General features: G+C 41.0%; 1 protein-coding gene across 50 annotated transcripts in view; it reads right to left on the bottom strand.

Moving 5' to 3' along the window:
- SORBS1 (sorbin and SH3 domain containing 1) overlaps positions 1 to 20,448 on the bottom strand; it is a 171,193-nt gene that overhangs the window by 30,558 nt on the left and 120,187 nt on the right. For 30 of the 50 annotated variants that reach the window (XM_071811855.1, XM_071811857.1, XM_071811858.1 and 27 more), the window contains 10 exons: positions 18,626 to 18,655; positions 14,790 to 14,965; positions 13,931 to 13,994; positions 12,722 to 12,796; positions 12,324 to 12,386; positions 8,286 to 8,333; positions 8,042 to 8,171; positions 6,810 to 6,924; positions 3,343 to 3,426; positions 39 to 104 (listed from right to left, as the gene is read on the bottom strand). In XM_071811855.1, the coding sequence (XP_071667956.1) occupies positions 39 to 104; positions 3,343 to 3,426; positions 6,810 to 6,924; positions 8,042 to 8,171; positions 8,286 to 8,333; positions 12,324 to 12,386; positions 12,722 to 12,796; positions 13,931 to 13,994; positions 14,790 to 14,965; positions 18,626 to 18,655 (851 nt within the window). The remainder of the gene's footprint in view (positions 1 to 38; positions 105 to 3,342; positions 3,427 to 6,809; positions 6,925 to 8,041; positions 8,172 to 8,285; positions 8,334 to 12,323; positions 12,387 to 12,721; positions 12,797 to 13,930; positions 13,995 to 14,789; positions 14,966 to 18,625; positions 18,656 to 20,448) is intronic. The other 20 variants (XM_071811861.1, XM_071811864.1, XM_071811869.1 and 17 more) reach the window with 5 other exon arrangements.

The following is a 20,448-nucleotide window of genomic DNA, read 5'->3' as shown; positions in this document are numbered from 1 at the left end:
CGCTAGATGCTGTAGTACAACGTATGTGAGACAATTACCTTTCTATCCTCTCTAGTAAGGATAGAGCAATCTCCAGGAGTATAATCCCAAATCTTTTTTGGAGGCTGATGGAAAGCAGAGGAAGGAAATGAGGAAATGAAGATAAGGAAAGACATCACAGAGAATATGGAAACTGAATTAGAACAGAGGGGGAGTACAATAGGGGATTTGCATCAACACTGAAAATAAATTGAAAAAACAATCACAACAGAGAAAGAGAGATAGAAAGAGGGATAAATCTGCTATAGCACAAATATCAAGAGATCATGGTAGGCAAAAGAGAGCATACATGCAGTCTGGGAGGGGCTCTTTTCAGTAGTGTTTGAGGAAATTTTTATTTCTGCAAGGTGCTCTAAGGGATTTTGGGCTCTTTAGAGGGAGCCCACAGCTGATGGTTAAAGCATTCTTAACACACAACCAAAACAAAACAGGGGAAAAACACAGTCATAAAAAGCATTTGTTTTGCTCATTCTTCTTTTTAAAAGGAAAAGGTAAAAAAAGTGCCTTTGATAAAGAAAAGGGAGAATTTTTCCCATCCCCACCAGACTCTGAATACATACCATGTGAACAAATGGCTGAATTTCCAGTGGTGGCATTGTGGGGCAATGAGAATGCAGAGTTGTTATTTTTTATTTCACTGGTTTAGGAGTTTGTTTGTGGGGCTTTTGGTGGAGAGAGTGGGACACATGGAAGTTTGGGAACTAGTTATTTAAAATTCATCCTATAGGCGAAGGTGCCAATTTCAAAATAGGATTTTTCTGTTTGAATGCACATGTAAATATCAGGGAGAATTATTCCAAGTGAAAGACTGTTGTTCTGACACTCCTATCCAAACAATGTCATGCTAATATCCTCATTTCACCAGATATGCTCAGAGTCCTTGTTCTTATTTTGTGAAATAACCCCTGTTGGCTGGTAAGCTCAGCATCATCCTACGTCTCCACACTGACTGCTGCAATTAGACTGTCTGAGTCACTGAAGGAAGTGCGCGGCCTTTCCTCAATGGGGAAAGCCCTGCTCTGGTCATTTTGGTGTCTCTGGAGAGCAACACCCACATATTCACAAGAAACCTCTGCTTCCTTCTACGAAAGATTTTCCTGCCCACGTCATATAGCTGCAAGTAAAGTCAGAAAGCCAGGGGAAGTCACCCTGTAGAAGTACACATTATCTCTAGCATTGGAAAAAGAAGCTGAGATGATCAGAGAATCTTTGAAAAATGCCAGGCACTGGTAAATGTCAATTAAAATCCTCTGATTAGGCATGGGGCTTAGCCACTAGGCTCGTCACAAAAATCTGGTCCTCATGTGAGCTGAGTAAACAAAGCTACACAAACCATGTTCTTTTGGCTCTGGTGATGAAGCTTTGCTGAATTTGTCAGGTTCCAGAGCAGGTAGCTACAAAAGTCTGAGATGACATCCTCAGTTCAAGTGCCTGATGTAATGCCAAAGCACTCTGTACATAGTACCACGGTCATGGGTTGGCGTTGTTGATCAGGGAGCACAGTTGCACAGTTTTGGAGCTAGAGCAAGTTACATGGGATATCATTTCAAGATAAGCTGTAAGAAAGCAGCCCTCAACAACAGTTCCCCAGGCAAGGTGAGGAACCAGGACAGATGCTCTGCTGAATGAGAGCTGGATTGCTGGTGCAGCCTGAGATGCCCTCTTCTGAAGTAAAGCCAAGGCTGCATGACCAACTGCAGAAACACTCGCTTCAGAGGAACAGATACGCCCTCACTTCTAGAAAGGCCTGAGGGCATAAATGTTCTCCTTTCTCTGACACATTTTCCGTTAACTTACACTAACTCAAAGCATCTTAGAGATGACATACCTTCATTCACTGCAAGAGCGTATGGCTACTAATTACACAGCAGCAAAGAAAAGCAGGTTTCTTCTCACTTTGTGGAAATCTTAAACCATGACAACTTGTGAGGGGTTAAATCCTTAGGCTGACATCACTTGAAAGCCTCAGTGAGGTGGGATTTACCTGATTTCTACTGCCTAAATGTTACAGAGTTTCATCTCCAATGCTGTTGAAGTTCCTTCTTTAGCTTAGGATAGAAAGCCCACAGCTATAAAATACATATATTTTCTATGACAGAACAGACTACTCAGCCACTGTATGTGTCTGTTTTTCAGCAAAAATTACACTGTTTTTATTATGAGGTCAGACTAGGCACCCAACCTCAAGCAGCTACATTCTATGCTGAATTTTGCCACTTCTGTGAGAAGAGAGAACAAAGACTAGATTTAAAGAAAACCTGCCCTCTGATGTCCATATGCAATTGCCTTTGAAACCGATAGTGAATCTTAAAATGTATTTGCGTGTTTTTTTGTACATGCAGGGAAATCTCAGCACCGCTCAAAAATGGTGAGCATGGGCATTTGACAACTGACCTCAAGTAGAAACAACCATTATACTTGAAGAGATGTGACAGGTTGTTACTGACTTTCTGGTACAGTATGAATAACTTATTAAACAGTATTTAATAATGAAGTTAATAGGGTTTAGTCAGTAAGAACCAGGCCACAAAATGCTTTAAAGTCACATTTTTTTCCAGTAGCCATGACCACTGATGTGTTCCCTCCATCAAAATGTCCTTTGTCCTACTGAATAATCAAGCTTTGCTTCATCTTTTTCCCAAGTGGGAAATCGAGGCTTTTTTTTTTGTTTTCTTCTGCACACATGGCAACACAGCTCCATTGGAACAGACTCCTTTGGTTTCAGGGAATGGCAAGAGCTATTTAACACAGGCTGATGCAGGCCATTCAGGCAATGGGCAGCTACACGCATATGGAAATGAGCAGGAAACAGGGTCATGATCTTTTTCTGGCCAGCTGGAAATTACTGAACTACAGTTTATAAGCCAAAGCCAGGAATAAATGAATGATTCTCCTTGACTTAAAGTTTCCTATCAGCCATTTTAGATCTTGTCAGGCAGAGGGAGAATAAGGGCTCTGAATAAGAACTTTCAATAATGACAGCAGGGCATTACTCCAAACATTAACAACAAAAATGCATTTTGAACTATGGTGTGTGAAAAAATATTGCCTTGTTGATACATATGGCTGGAAGGTGTGGAATGTTTGTAAATGGCTTCAAAATACTTCAAGTGGTCACAGAACAGCCGCTTTACATCAGTACCAGGATCATGTTATGAATAATCACATTTTTAAATGAGTAAGGCAGTTGTTCCAAGTTTAGGACCTAGCAAAGAGCTGTGACAATCACTAAAAAAGAAAAAAAAAGAAAAAAAAAAAAAAAAGGGAAGGTTGACTTCATGGGTCATTGCAACTATCACTTACCGGTTTCCCAAACTCCAATTCCGAAAAGAATTTATACCAAGGCTCATTCTTTAAATCTATCTCTTCTGGGCTTATATCCCGAGTCTAAAGGAATTGGTGGTAGGGGAATGGAAGAAAGAGAAGGATAACATTATGCAAAGAATACACGGAAAGGGACCGTTAGAGATGCAGATCGCATGGTTTCCATTCTAAAATGTAGATTTTTGGCCTTATAATTTGGAATTTCTATAGCATCTTTCTCAAAAAGGCCATGAACTGCTTGGCAAACATATCAGTTAAGCCTAATGGCATCATTGTGCGCAACATGAATATGAATGCATTGCATTTTACAGATCAGGAGGATCACAGAGAGAGATCATGCAGCTTGCCCAGAGTCAGGCAGAAACTCAATGGAAGAGCTGGGAGTCAACCAGTCCCTCAGTCCTGTTGTCAGACACTTCCAACGAGTCCAAAGCTGCATGGACTTTAAATTTTTTTTTTTTTAATCCTCATTTGGTTGAAAAAGTGAGATCCAGTGAGACCTGAATCAAATACTGCATCTTTAACAGTACATGAATATGTGAGAAACCCTGTTCTACACACTGCAAACAGAGTGAAAGGTGATTTTCTAGATCAAAAGGGACAACTTGGGAGAGCGCATTCCTTGAAGACCTCTGAAGGGATGGATAGAGAGATAATATTACTTGTTTCTTCACAAATAAACATTGGAGAATCAGACAAAACTACAATGAAGGGAAATCAGACAGGACAGAAGACAGTACAGTTGAAAATAAACGTTCCTTTTGTTTTTAGCATCTGTCTTAATGAAACAACAACAGTTGAAACAGTTGTACTGTTTAACACCACTACAGGTGAGATAAGAGAATAAAGTCCATTGCTGAGGTTTATGAGATGCCACTCCTCAAATGACATCTAATTAACTCTTGCATTTCAGTCTACCTAGCCTTAGACATAACGGATCTCAGTGCATCAAAAGTGTAAATGCATTATGTCTGATATGCTAGTGTGACCTCAAGAGCACCATCACAAGCAGCAGTGAGCCATGCACAGATGGCCAACACCAGTTGTCCTGATGCAATTCATCCTGAGACAGGGTTACTGAGACAGTTTCCAACAGTGTGTGGCTTTGCTGGATGCCCCAGACTGCCACAGCGATGAGGTTTCACAAGCAAGCTCTAGGACAAGAGCGCAGGATTGATGCTGAAAGAGGAGCAATGCTTCCATCTGAAAGATAAATGGCTACATCACGTTTGATCTACAATGGCCTGGAGGAAGATATGACTATTTCTTAAAAGCACAATAAAAGTAATGTCTCCATCTTTCACTTTACTGTACTCCAACTAAAAGTATTCATCTTGTTACATAACTGCCTTTACATCAGAAAAAATAGCCCCCTGATGTCAACGAGAGGCTCTTCATGGCTCTGAAATGGTTTTGGATTGGGATTCTGATCGTCTTAGTTCTGGGTGGGATTACCAAGAGACATGGACAAATCTCCTCCAGCTTCCTTGAAAGATCTAGTCGCTAACCACTGTATTACTGTTGTGTTTAATGAGACTGATGGAGACAATGAAGCTGTTGTTTCAAGATCTTCTTTCTTCTGTAATCTATGGCTTGAAGATCAAAAAATTATATTGAAAGTAACACAGCTATCACATTCTTCTTGTCTTTGATGAACTCCGTACAATTTTCCTCACACTGATGATGGTCCTGCTTGTGGCTTTAGACCCTGATTCAACTCACTTAAGTACCTGATGAAGTCTGAACATGTAAACAGTGCCACTGGTGATGACAGACCTTTCACAAAGGGTTAAGTACCCAGATGAAGCAGACACAAGGTTTAATCTTGGCTGTTTACCATGAGACAAAATTGCCCCTTAAGTCAGCAGAAATCTTCCTCCAGGATGGACTGCAGGAATGGAGTTGCTATACCATGTTCCAACCACTCCTCACTGGCACTTCTTTAGTAGGCTGAGCCAACGCCCAGTAGGATCAAGAGAGTCATCCATTGCCCAATTCGACAGGCACAAGGATCATGCCCCTATCAGGAGCAACTTTGTTGAAGTCAATGAATAGACACGGGTGTGAAAACAGGTTGGTTGCAGGATCTTCAAAAACTGATGGACCTTAATTGTACTTGGAAGGAAAACAGAAAACCCACCAAAATACTATGTCAGGAGTGTCAAACTCATTTTCACCGGGGGCCACATCAGCCTTGCGGTTGCCTTCAAAAGGCTGAATGTAATTTTAGGACTGTAGGATGCAGGAGTAGGATTTACACAGTCCTAAAAGTGCATTTGGCCCTTTGAAGGTAACTGTGAGGCTGATGTGGCCTCCGATGAAAATAAGTTTGACACCCCTGTACTAAGGAGGAACATCAGGTCCCAGATCAGACTCAATTCTTATATTTCTATTGATCTAAATTGCTGTTCACTCTTGTGTAAAATCCTTGGCAGCTTTTTCAGGAGCATTCCTTTACCTGTTTCATGTATGGATCAATGCCTGAGCTGTTAAGGTACAAAGTCCAGTTTACATTTGGAATCTCACATACGATTAGTGTTTCTAACCGAATCCTTCAAATTAATGCCTATATAGAACAATTAGATCTTTATGTACCGAACTGGCTATTCACTAGTAACCTAATTCAATATTTTCTAGCACTTACAGTATCACACTTGTACTATTGAAGGATACCTTTAGTGAGCTGTGGTGATTTATGCAGGACTGGCTGATGAGGTTCACACCACCTGTCTGTCCTGTCCCTTGCCAAGTGTTCTCAGCCAAGCCTGTAGAATGATACTTTTGTATGTCCCCTAGCTGTCACAATTCACAGCATTACTTACTAATTCAAACTGAAATTGGTAACACCTCACTTAATAATCTAGGATACACACCGGTGTAGTTGGGCAGCCAGCTTGCATTCAGTTCTGCCGCCCCAGCCACAGGAGAGCTGAGATCCAGCTGGGTAAGCCAGCAGCTCGGGGAGATGGCCATGTCCTAGTGCACCTCAGAGGCCTCCCCCCAGGCACATTACAGACGCTCTAAAAATTAGTTGTTCAGGGTTTAAAGCATCAGAGGAACACAGAAACTGAACCAGCCTGCTTTGTTGTATAATGCCTTCAACCTCCTGCATCAACTAATGCTGTGCCCCAGAAAAAGTACAGCTGGCAAAACAGCTGCTGAACAGGTCACAGTGTCAAACAGGGATTAAAAACTAGGGTTAGTGATCCATACTTAACACAGAAAACAACACATCCAAAAGGAAAAAAGCCTCTCAATCCTCCTGGATCTTGCTTTATAGAGAACAAAAATGTTAGGAAGTTATGCAAAACAGTCTTCAAAACAAAATATACAGGAAATGCATCACATGAGCACTGCAATGTCAGCATAAAGAATCCTATCAGAATGGAACTGGACAAGCACTTGAGGAATATTTTACAAAGGATAAAGGCATAAACAAACATTACCATTTTTTCATTGTTCAGAACTGAGGACTTTCCTGGCTGATAGTCATAAATGCTCCTGGGCTCAGCACGGTATTTTCTGGTGTCCACCTTCTTGTCTGGAGGCTCCCAGTCAGTCCTGAGGAAAGGAAGATCAATTAACCCAAAACACTGTGGTTTCCGTGGAGACAAACACTTCCTTTTCCCAGGCGCCGTTCCCTGGTAATACTGGTTTAATCAGGATGCTTTTTTTAATCTAGGAAAGGAGCCTGCTGCAAGAGGAACAGTTCAGAGAGGGCTCCAGGCATGTATTTGTTTGTCTATAGCAGGTAGAGTTTCATACAGCGCAGCTGCTGAAATCATTGGACCAGAGCGGGTTTCTTTCAAGTACTTTCAGTAAACTTGCAGGTTTCCCTATCTTTCCTGATTGGAAATAGCTTAGTGATGGGTTTCAACTAAGCTCACAAATACGAACATGCCCAAACTTTGAGCAGAACTCAGATTAAATATCTTTTGCTAAAATTCTTCAATTTAGCCACATCACTGATTACCTCACTACTACTGCTCTGGACTCTGGGGGCCGTCTGGAGTCCAAGAGTGGCTCCTTTCTTGAGATATGAATGAATTAATTCAGACTGGTATATCTAGAGATAGCTAAAAACAGTCCATTGACTATCCAAACCACTATAATTTCGTGCAGGGTCCACGCTGGCACAGTTCAGACAATAGTAGTCACAAAGCACTCTGGGTTGATATCCTACAATGTCCAGCTCCTCTCAAAAGTAATGTATTCAAATACCTCATGCAGAATAACCAATGCCCTTGAAAAAGCCCAGAAATTAGGCCATTTAAACTGGTAAACTAAATCTGATCTTGCTCTTGATATGTTCCCTTCGATGGGCAATGTTGTATGTGGATTCATCTCACCTAGCATTCACCACATAAAAATGAGATATCTAACCAAAACTGCTGCACCAGGTTTCCTCCCGCTTACCCTGCTGACCTGGTTTAGGACAGGAACAATTAGCAGAGTTTCACATACACTCTCTACTGGTTTAAGAGAGACTATTTTTTTTTTTTTAACGACTGGCCCACAAACAGTGTACAAATTTCAACAAGGCTGATCTTTGCTGTCTAGAATAAACTTGATTGCTTCAGATTACAACCCCAGAGAAACTTCTCCCTGGTTCCCTTCCCATTCCCAGGTTTCAGAGATCCTTCCAGTAGTGATGCAAATATATTTTAATTCAGGTTACCTTTCGGGGCTTGATTTCCGTGGTGAAGTACGGTTTGGCAGTGGCAAAGTGGCAGATCTCTTAACAACCTTGTCTGAATCAATATTGTCCATCTCACTCTTCGAGCGGGGAACAGAAAGCTGGGTTCTACCTGTAGGACAAGCCAGATATAGGAATACTGGTGAACTGGATAGGAGGCAAATAAATAGACACCTTAGGTGTCCTTTCTGTTTGACAGATTATCCAAGAAACATGAATTACTTACTGTCCTCGGAATAGGAGTAACGAGGAGAGTATGAATCAGAATCTTCGTCTGAAAGACAAAAGCATTTTGCAAGTGAGCTGAAAAGCCCCAAAGAAGCAGACCCTTTTAATTTCTTCTACTAATACATTGGCTACAGTTTGAGTGATATGCCCAATACTTACCACAGCGAGAGAAACTTAAAAAAGAAAATCCCAATGAGGTTTCAATTGCATTTAAAAATAACTCCTAGATTAGATATAAATATTAATGTACTACTTACACTAATACCTTTCTTCAGGGTCTCAAAGCACTTTAGAAAACCATCAGTTTTTATCACAAAACTCATCTACAGCAAAGGTTATTAGATCCACTTTATCAAAAGCTGAAAGATAAATTGAGGATCTAAAAGCCATAGTACATGCCTAAAATAACTCGTTAGTTGCTAGACACAGTAACAGAACTGAGGAGTACCGGTCCCAATTGCATATAATAATCGCTGGGACATCATCTTTGTATTAGCTTGCACACCAAGTTGAAGTATGTTCACTGACTGATTATCTTTTCAGTGCAGATAACGTTCCTGGCAGGACACAAACATGTACTTGCACCAAGAGACTGTACTTGTTCTGAAGAGTGTACCTTTTAAATAGGAAAGACATGTCTACAGAATGCAAGAGAGATATTCAAGCAGCTCACCACGAGCCAGCAATGACATCAGTGTAACTGAGTGGTGTGGTCTGGCCTCCAAGCTGAACAACTTTATTAACAGAAGTGCTGCGCTGCAACAACACACCAATATAGTTTCCAGGACACAACTGCTGACCTGGGCCATGGAACCATATCCTGCCTTGATGACAGATACCATGGTACTGTAGCACATAAGGCAGATGTGTCCCAAAAGAAGATGGGAGGATGGCAGCATTACCACTTCCCACTCCACAGGTGACAGCCAGAGAGGCTTTGACTTGATCAAAATTCTAGCAGTACCTTTCCACCATCTTCTACAGCTTTGGAATGAATCCTCAATGAACTACAGGTAGTAGCAAGGGGAGCTGGGATAAGACCTGAAAACTGGACCCACAGGCCCACCACTTCTCGCTGCTGCTGCGGGCTCAAACTTGCAGGGATGTCTATATGAGACATCTGCAGGACTTCCAAGACAAAATACAGGGAAGTACAATACAGTGACCGCAATTAGAACTGCGAGCAAAGGTATTACTAATGCCTCTGTGAAGAAACCACTGAAAGTGACAGAAAAAGACAGGATGAAGCTAGATAAGAAAAGAACATACTAAAAAGGTGCTATGTGAATTTAGTGATGCCGATCAACAGATGGAAACAATTTTCAGCTCTTCTCTCAAGGAGGACATCAATCAGTTGCTACAGCCAATCTCATCTGCTGGAAAAAACAATCTGGCTAGCACAGCTGACCTGAAACTGCACTCTAGGCTTAATCAAGCCTTTCAGGAAGGCTCAAAGAAACCTTAACTTCTAGCCCCTCAGTTGAGTCCTCTCTGTCAATGTATTGGAAACTTTAAGTTTCAAACAGGTGGTTATTGACTCTACCGTGCTTATCGTAACCTTTGTTTTAAAAAATAGAGAAGGTCAATCTTCAAGCTGATTTCCATATTTTCAACTTAAATGACAGAAAACAAATATTAATTTCTTTAATGTTACTACACTGAATTGCTGACAAAATTTATTTATATTCCTATATAAAAGATGGGTTTATTCAGATAGTAAAATAGTTGGTAAATCTCAAAACTCTCTGTCCCTACAAGTACAGATGAACAAATGTCTAAAACTATCTTCACAGCCATTCAACTCTCATAGTATTATTTAGTGCTGGTGAATAATGAAAAAGAATAGTTACTTACTTGAAGAGAAATGTCAATATTATAGCTCATCAGACAGCAAAATCATATAGGAAAAAAAATCACTGCAGATAAGTGCTATTTTACAATTACTAATATTCTAATATCTACAATAATAAGGAGAACAGGTAAGTTCTGTCTCTTCAAGCATCTTATGAAGAAGAGTGTGTACATTTCTTCCCTTTTACTGAATACTGAAACACAGAAATCTGGAATGACTCAATAAAGCTTAAAGAGTAAATCAGAGGTGAGCATTAAAACAATGTTTCCTGGTCCTCAGAGCTGCATTTTATCTGTGGGACTCTCCTTAATGGAGCAGAGTATCACAACTTGTAGTTTTAAAATCTGATTCCTCTAGCAAGAAGAGACCTTTCCCCTCTAGTTCCTACAGAACCTGCAGATTTTTGGTTTTTTTAAAAGGGTTGGTCAAAATCTCTACATTTCAGTACCCTTAGACTCCAAAAGTAGTTTGGGGGGGGCGGGAGGGGGCAAATCTTGATGTTTCTAGGATATCCAAACTCTGACACTGATTGTATGAAATTGAGGCTTTCATCCATTTTTGCATAAACACTTTGCAGTTGAGTATATCACTTTGAAATGTTTTCCAAACATGAAACATGCACTCCAACCTATCTACATCATCAGACAGTCTGGATTCCTTATCAAGGAAAGAATCCAAGAATATATTACAGAAACATTTCCCATTGTATTAAGAATAACGAATAAATGTTTGGTCCAATAAAATTTCAACTACCTAAACCAGGAAATTATTTTCATATGCACTTTTGTAAGCTCATAGGAGACATTTACGGGAAATCAGATTCTTAACATATTATCATCATTAGTTTTGCAAAGTACATCAGTTCAGAGAACAGTAAAATGTATTTTCAAACTTCATTACAAACAATAAAAGTGAATCTCTGTAAAACTCCTTTATCAACTAGTTATTTGGTCTCTGTTGCTATCTGTCCGTACCCACATACCATTCTGTCAATAAAAAATAATTTACACTGCATTATGATTTGCAAGACAGGTCTCTTCACCTGTGGGTTTCACCAAGAAATGAGCAAGTATCTTAGGTACCTGTATGACACTCGTCTGCACTCCTTTTAATAGTGAAATGCACCTTACATTTCCTAGTCATCTTTGAGCATCTCAGCTAGAACCCCTACTGTGTGCTGTATTCTTACACAGTACCCACCAGGTGTTTAATATAAACATTGAATTAATTATATGTAAATATAAATTACTAGTCTCATCAGGGCTGGCTTGAGGCACAGGCTAAGTAGGCAAGTTCCTAAACTGCAGGATCAAAAGCGATACCAAAGCACCGAGTCAACAAGGCTGCCACCATCAACAATTTGCCAATCAAGAGACGTCTGTATATCCAATGATCCAATGTGTGCAGTGGATTCCAGTGTTTCTCATATATAAGTGTTTTCATGCATATGCACACAGTTACAGGATTATCACTTCAATAGATAATATTTCACCATCTCTGAAACATGACTGCAAAGCATCCTGGTTTGTACATGTAGTTTAAAGGAATGTGCTGACCACACGAAGAGGATAAGGCAAAGACAGTGTTATTTCAAGTTGCAAAATATGCTGATGAGACTGCCAAACTCTGTCTTTGCCTAGATACGCCAAGTGCACCTAAGGCCAGCCCTGAACCTACATTACCAAGTTACATTTACTTTAAAAGACTATACTGAGGGACTGAACCAAAATCCACTGAAGCAAGCAACCTTTTCACCAATAAACTTCAGTGGCATTTTGGGTCTGGCCCTCATACTGTGTTAATATTCAAAACCAAAAGTAAATAATTAATGAAGTGTATTGAGCTGAAAGAGGGGTGGAAGAAATCTCATTTAAACCACATCTCTACATGTAAGTCAGCATTCTAAGCATGTTAAATAATCACTGCACACACACCGCTAAGTACAACCGATAAGCACATAAAACCAAGCAAACCCCAAGTCTGTAGCATTAGTTGAATACTAGTTACAAAGCCAGAAGAGCACTGCAAAGCCAAAAAGGCATCATACAGTCAAGGCAACGCTTAGAGTGCAGCAAATCATTATGAGGCAGCATAATGCTCAGCAACTAGAAAACACCCCAGGAAGAAAATAAATGGATAAGGCAGCAATTGTGCAGAAAAATAGATATGGTCCTTTATTATTACCTTCAGAGATAGGACTAGGAGTAGACGCAGGAAACTGGTATGTAGGAGAATAAGGATTGTCTTCTGCAGCAGAGAAAAGCAGTGGATTTTGAGACTATCCACAGTGAAATGGAGGTTCTGCTTCATCCCCCAATTTCCTATCACCGCATGGTTTTATTGCCTACTTTAATAATACTAGAGTAAATGGCATCATACTTTGAAAAAAGATTAATGAATTAGCAAAGATTTAGTTATTTTATGCATCACACAAGAATGTACACTGGGTATAATTAAATTCCCAGCCAGTGTAACACACGGGTAATGGATATCTAGAACCTGAATCTAGTTACTATTAGGGTGCTACAGTAGAGTTAACTCAAAGCACAAGACAACAGATACTCTGACTAAACTTCTGGTACCTTCAGTTTTTTGCTGGATTTCGGGAAGTTCAGGAAATATGTAGGTAGGGCAATAAGGGTTTTCTTCAGGAGTGTCTAAGGAGAGGAACATGATTTGCAAAAAAGAACAGAAAGGACAGATTTAAAGGGGAAGAACGGCAAGACAAGAACCCATAAGAGCTGCAGAACAGTCCCTCTTGTGCTGATGTTCGAGCACGACACCACACAGATGCCTCTTTAGTCATTGCTGCTTTGCCTATCTAGGCCCTACGAGAGATCCGGGAAGCTGAGGAGACTGAACTCCTCCTCCTCCCTCAGAACACAGGCTCTGGCTGAGCGGAGGAGCCTCTGTTAGGAGCACTGGGATTAGGAAACCTCAACTCTTTCTCCTTTCATCCAATACCACACAACGCCTATATATGCATAAAGCTCATCACGACAGCACCTGCAGCGGCAAATACAGCTCCAGTTTTGCATGCTCGGTGTTTTATTATATAAGCGCAGTTCTGAATTGCATTTGCCTGCACGTCAGCCTGTTCAGAGGGTTCAGTTTGCAAATGCTGCTGTAGCCATTTCTCACATGGAAGAGCAAACGTGAACGTATCAGCAGCCAGGCACAGAAGTGCCCCGAAGTAGGGGATTCCCTGAGAGTGCACCACTACGAAGTTTGCAATAGCTCACCACAATTTTAGGTTTTGAAAGAAGAAAATCCAAGGTTTGGGAAAAGCAGAGTTTAGATTCTGAACTCACCAGACATCAATGGAAACCTTTCCATTGGTTTCAGTGAGCTTCAAATCAAGCTTTATTATGCAGATACTAATGCTTTACAGTGTAAAAGGTTTTCTCTTATACACAGAGCAGCTTCAATGACAACCTACTACCCTTTGGAAGTCTGTGGGAATGGGGCTATCTGCTATAACTGGAGTTCAGGGTTCTATTTTCTTTAAGTATAGAATTACTAGCAACTTTCTGATGTCAAATAGTACTCTTGATCTCATGAGGGCACTGCAGTTCACCTTTCAGAACAACTCAGACCCTTCTTTGGATCCACTGTTCTCTCACCTTTGACTTCAGAGATTTTAAATACATCGGTTGAATTCTGTGGTGCAGAGCAAACAGTAGTTAACACAAAATGCTTTTATTTAACATCCAGTACAATTCTTCACATGAATGAAACAAAATATTATCAAGGTGGTCTTTTAAAATAAATAAACATCTGTGTTACAGTACCTCTATTTATCTTGTGGATCTGCTTGAACATTGTCTTGTACCAGTCCTTTGATCTGTCAGTATTCTATTGGGAAAATGAATATACACATAAATAATCACAACCATGAATTCTACCAGCCTTTCAAAGTTCTTGTAAATCTTCCAATGCAAAATGTTTACACTCTGTTTCCTATTTCATTTATCATCACTGACTACCTAAAAATCAAGGCTATTTGAAATTCATACTTTAAAATACAAGTGATTTTACTCAAATATATAAACTCATATGTAATGAAGCTACGGGCTTCACACAAGTTACTACTAATGTACCAGCTTTGCAGGGGTAGGTCATAACTTGTACAGAACTGTAGATAGTGTGGAAGGTTTTGCATATGAATTTGATTTGACATTTAAAAGTAGACACCTTGCCTAATTTAGTTATACATACTGATTTCCTAAATATTCAATGGATAGGTTAAAGTTCAAGTCACTCCAATACTAATTTTAATAACAGACTAATAATCGATTATATGATTTAATGATAATTTCTCCTCAACACTAAATAAACTTAAATATGTTGTATAAAAGAGATATCTGCCTTTAACACGTCTAAAATGAGACAAAACTGTCCCTTAGCTGCTAGGTGTGAATGAAATGAGAAGGCATATTCTCAAATATAATGAAAAGAGATATTAATTTTTAATTTCCCCACCCCGAGGCAGCTGAAACAAGTCATTGATAGCAAAGAGAAGTGTTAATAATAAAATAAATTGGAATTAGAATTATATCTTCCCTCAAAGCTCTACAGTCTCTGGAGCTTTAGCAAATGCCCCAAGTCCCAGTGCAGGCAGAATCTGGCCCAGCGTTTGCATTGCCTTACCCTCAGTGGAATGCCAATATCATCGACGGAGGTATCAGCCACGCGCTGAGGGCTCTTGACAATGCTTCTCTTCTCCTCCATCGCCCTCTTCCCACTTGGCACTGCCTCCAGAACTGGCTTGTCCCGTATGAATGCTGAATCAACTTTATCAGAAACTAGTCTGTCTGGCACTGAATCTGGAAATTAAAATGGGGGATTCTTATCTCATCCCAGCATTTCACCACATCACTGTATTCCACTTTTTTAAGGGAAAAAATCCTAGCAAGTAGTTGATGAGACAGACTGTGTGACTGCTAGCTCTGCTTAGCATCTGGCCTGAAGGAAACCTACCATGAAAATGTTTGATACCAGCAAAAGCAGGCTAGCATCTCTCAAGTGGCCACCTTTGTGCACCTCCTGACAGCTTCAGCCATCATGTATGTATGATAACAGAAAATTTTTGTTTAAACAACTGTTTGGCACTCTTTTTTTTTTTTTTAAGTCTTTTGACCAATTTGTAACTCTGCAATCTCATTCTTCATCAAAAAGTATCAGTAACACAGTCTCCTAGACATCTTTTCCTGCTGGTGATTTCAAGCATCCTACATGGTAGTGGGGCACTACATTTTAAACAGCCTGCACTCACCTGCCTGACAATCCCATTTGTTACAGTCAGTATGTGATGCTTTCAATTCAACTCTGTACCCTAACCGGAGTTTGTAAACAACAAATTACACTCTTGTTTAGCATATATATGATTCCTCTTGCACATGAGTCTGCACAAAGACTGAGGGAAACAACCAATTGCTCCAGACTGCTTTGCTTCTACCTGGAATTCCTTGATGGTGCCCAGCTTACACCCATATGTAGCAGTAGGCACCATCACTGGCTAAGGAACCCAGGGAGGTTCCTTCAGCTGCTCTGAAGCTCTGCTATGCTCTGGAGAGCTGCAGCACAACAACCCTTAGGCTCTGCTGAGGACCTCTTGTATGTGAATTTTCTGGAGAGGAAACATCTGTGATTCTACAGTCTGCCTCATCAAGACTTTGCCATGTCCTATCATTTTTACATCACTGCATGCATTGAAGAGAAAGAAAGAGATGTTTATTCACATGCACATAACCATACTGCCCAAAGCCATTAAATGTGCAGAAATCTGAAAGGGGCACTTAGCAGAGGAAAGGCTCGTGCATAACACAGCATTGGTCTGTTGGTACCTTGAGCAAACACAATTCTGTCCTGCAAAACACAGTATGTTGAAGATCTGTGTTTGAGTGGTTGGTTTGAAATTATCATCAAACTTTAGGTGTTCCTCCTCTTTAAGAAAAATCAAGTAACGTTCATAAATGTTCAAAATGGAGCAAAGCATCTATTAAATCCTTGTTTAGTATTTTCAACCTACTTCCCTTCCCTGTGAATGTGCGTCCACTGTGTTTTGGCCTTTTGTGTCCCTGGTGTACAGGGCTCTCCATTTTGTAGGAAATATTCAGTCTATTCCCGTTACTAAACTCCTTACTAAGCCTCCAGAAGCAGATCCTGAAGGTCAAAAGGAAGTGGGTTTTCGGATGTGGATGAGGATACGTGGAGAGCATGGAAATTTTAGGAAAAGTCACAACTTCCCTCCATTACTTATCATCACTGCTGATGTTACAAGTCCTGAGCTTCTGGTCTAGAAAAGTCATTTTCTGCAGGCTAAAGAATTAAATGCCAGAGAAGGTGACAAAGATCTTTTTTAACAGAACTAGTAAATACATCTTATTTCTCTTCAGTTCCCTAGCTCCATGCACTGAGAAAGCATTTGGCTGTTTGCCAGGTAGACCCCATCTGAAACTACAATGATAATCTTCAAAAAACCTAAGATAGATATAAAATGACAGGGTAAACGTATCACAATCTGTTTTCCCAGTGCCACAGCCATGATTCTAAGCAAAATCTTTATTTTGATGATTTAACAAAAATAAAACCCACCATCTGGCCTGTGCCAGCCATTCCCCAACCATGAATTCGCATCTTAATATGAAGGTTTGGGAGCTATGTAGGATGGCATAGCCAGGGGGAAAATCTACCAGCCAGTTAAATGTATTTTGCAGGAGTTTTCAAAAGCACTTTTTAGAGTACACTTAGAACTGGTCGAAGGTGCTGGGCTAACACCTGAAGACCAGGCAGGCCTGTCTGCCAGCATGAGTGGTATTAGGGCAAGCCCTCCCTGCACATCCTGCCAGGTTCCCAGCACCACAGAACTCGGCCAAGAGGAACACTTCAGCCTCTTCCAGTTTGGCTGCCCAGCTGATACCACAAACACAGACACCTGCTGCATGGGTGTCTTTACAGAGGTAGGAACTAAAGCAGACATCTTTCACCATAGATTTCCTACAATACCCTACAACTTTGAGAACAATGGCTAAACGTCACACTAATGTATTATATTTGCCATGCAGCTCCCATCATTTCAAAAGAGTTTATATACCAGGCTTTGAGGTATTTAAAAATCAGAGAGCCAAAGCTGGTGCCTAATTGCCCAAATAAGCAGACTGCACCAGTCAGCACACCCATGCCACCCTTTCACAAGAACAGCAGCAGTACCGGGGATTGCACAGCATGAGAGTTTTACTGCTGTGATCAAGAGAACGTATTATAAAATGCAGGGGGAGAGCTGGTAGCCCACAGCTTTTGTGGTTGTTTTGGCACACTGAGAGCAGGTGCAGACCCAGCTATGCCACAATGTGCTTTACTCCTCCAGACCAAGAATCATCTGGGCTGTAGCAAACTGTTCTAGTCTAGAAAACATAAGAGTTTCTGTTAATTAAGGGAAACACCTTGTGAAAGGAAAAACCAACAGGAAACCTCTGTCCAAACTTGCAAGCAAGCATTAAACTCGCAGCCAAGTGTGTTCGGTAAGATAACACCTGCACTAAGGGAAGGAGCCGAGACTGTCACCTCAGCAGGGTTGCAGCACAGAGGAGGGACAGGCTGGTGTCACAGGTGAAGGAGGTTGGACCAGGTCAGCAGCTGCCTCAGGGGCAGATGTCAGCCCCACAGGACACACTCTGCTAGTCCAGGGCCCTCGCAGCAGCCCAACAGCACTATTGGCTTCCCCGTGTTTCTACTTGAGGTATTTAAATTCCTTAGGCGCTCTCTGTGACTCTGTTCTCTTCTACCTCTACATGGCCATAACCAAAGAAAAATAATATGCATAAGCAGGTGCATAATGTGCTGTTCCTATAATGCCCACTGCAGACTGAGCTACTTCTATTTGGGGTGTGTGGAGGGAAAGATGAACAGCAAAACAGCTTGTTGTTCCTTCAAGGAGAGACTCATACTCACTACAAGAGCAGAAAGCTGCCCAGGAAGAGAAGGGTGGCAGTACACATGCATACTCACATACTACAATTTTATCATTTATTTATTGACATCTGGCACAAATACCTCTGTTCCTTGACTCACGTCAATACTGATTTTTATTTCTCTTCCTCCCCCCTCACCACAAGCAAGACTAATTTTAATGGCTGTGTAGAGGAACTTGAGAATATGCCCCAAGAGAATAAACCTAAAATGCTCAAAAGGCAGGCCCAAAAGTCAAGTGGTACAATCAGATTTTATGTAAATCTTTATGACTTAGGAGGAACAGACAATTTAGGGTTCAAGTATATTCACATGTGGCCACACAGGTAGCATTGGGAGAAAAGACTGGAATCAAACATTCAGTGACCTGGGCTAAGCCAGGACAAATATTTATACTCATTCCTTTGCAGTTCCTGGGAAGTGTGTTTGCTAAAGGTACTCCATAAGCTAACAAAGCAGCAGCTTTGCTCCAGCAGAGGCAGCAGCTGGGAGGTAGCAGACCTTTCACATCATACCTGCCAGGCTACTAAGCCTTTTTTGCTGTTCTGTGGTAAAGGAAGAAACAAAACAAAAAGAAATACAGAACAAACGTGTGAGACATAAACAGCAAGTGCTCTGGTGCTGCATTTCTGAGTGGCAAGAAATACACTGTAGACAGAATGGCAGCAGCTGCTGGAGAGAGTCTGTTTTCAAATACCCTGCCAAAGTGACAGCTCACAGTCCCCTCTCCATGGTAGAGCCTTGTGGAATAATATAAAACTCACGATGCAGTGACCAAGACATTTGCAAAGAACAACTTAAAATTTTTTAAATTTTTTTTTCTTAACACCAGAGGATAAAAAAGTTGGGCAGCAGACAATTTGAAAAACAGTGAAGATTCACAAACAACTTAACAACTAACTCTGTAACCATTACCATGAAGTACATTTTCAAACAATAATGCTGTAGCATTTCAAAGGGATATAGGAAAAGACCAAGTCATTGTGATTGCCGAGTCTCACCACGTACTACTGAGCCACAGATACAGCTTGGTTAAGGCTTTGATTCTCAGAATGGTCCCCTTGGTTTACAGTTCCTCATTACTGAGTTCTCAGACTGGAACATTTGACCACCCGAAAGCTGACGCTCACAGCTGCTTTCTAAAGGGATGCTCAAATGACTTGCCCAAGCCATGGCTCAGAATAAACCAAGAATTCTTAGCACTCTGTTCTCTGCTCTTTCTACTCCCTAGCAATTAGTCCCTTCATTTAAAGCATTAAAGCCATTTGAAAATAATCTATTTTACTGACATACAAAATACAAACACTCTTGAAAGCTCCCATTGTTAATGCAAAGATTTCAAAACTTTAATATATTAATCACACCTGTTATACATTCATAACAAACCATGTCATGCAATGCCTGTCCAAGAAATACCTGTGCTTTGGGGTGGCGTGGGACACTTGCCAAGCAAGTCTGCAGTAGCTAACAATGCTCCGGTCATCCGCTGTTTGCCAGCAGAACCCACCTTCACTAGATATGTGTAATAAGTGGATCAGCTTCAGCAAGGGAAATTTATATCCCTTCTCACTAAGTGCAGCTCCTTCACCAGTATCTATGGACTTTGTTCTTTAACCCCAGCACTTCTGCTCCACTAACCACCAACGGCAAGCTGCTCCTGTGCATTACTGTCACATGACAGCTGTCAACATATGAAACAAACCCTTACGTGCAACAGAGAAAAGGAAATATTAGCAATCCGAACCTGAAAAGTAGATGGGAACCACCTGCCACAGGGTTCACTCTTCTAAGCCCACCACCAGGAGCAGGCTGGTGTGTTAGGAGAAAAGATGGGAGTGAGGATGGTCTCAGCTTCAGCCATCACCTTCACTAAGCAGAACTGGATTCAGTCACTAAGGTCTCCTGACAAAGCATGTGTTTTAAAGAATCGACACTTGAGAGCTCTTTCCTATCTCTTCCACCACAGAGAAAAAAATATCATGGATGAATAGACTTTTCATCAAAAAAAAAAACCAAACCACAACCAAACTTTTTACATGAAGAGGACTATGCCTTTTCACTTGTGTTTCTGACTAGGAAAGAGCTGCTGACAGACAGAAGCAGGAGCAGGAGGTCTCTGCTATTGCACCGTCCTGTCTGACCAGAGACAGGTTGCAGCCCCAGGCACACACCAGCTCACGGAGGCTTTCATTCTCCATCTTGTGTTCTGGGACTGTGAGCAAAGGCCAAGAACTTGCAGGTTTCCCAAAGAAAGAGTTGAGCAGAGGAATATAACTGCTGGCAACAGTGAAGGAATGACTACAGATGCCTTCAGAGTCCCCAGAGGAGGGAGCACTGG

This window comes from Patagioenas fasciata, chromosome 8 (genome assembly GCF_037038585.1).
Source record: "Patagioenas fasciata isolate bPatFas1 chromosome 8, bPatFas1.hap1, whole genome shotgun sequence".
Lineage (NCBI taxonomy): Eukaryota > Metazoa > Chordata > Aves > Columbiformes > Columbidae > Patagioenas > Patagioenas fasciata.
Note: the sequence above shows the minus strand (reverse complement) of the source record. Positions and strands in the feature narration are given on the sequence as shown.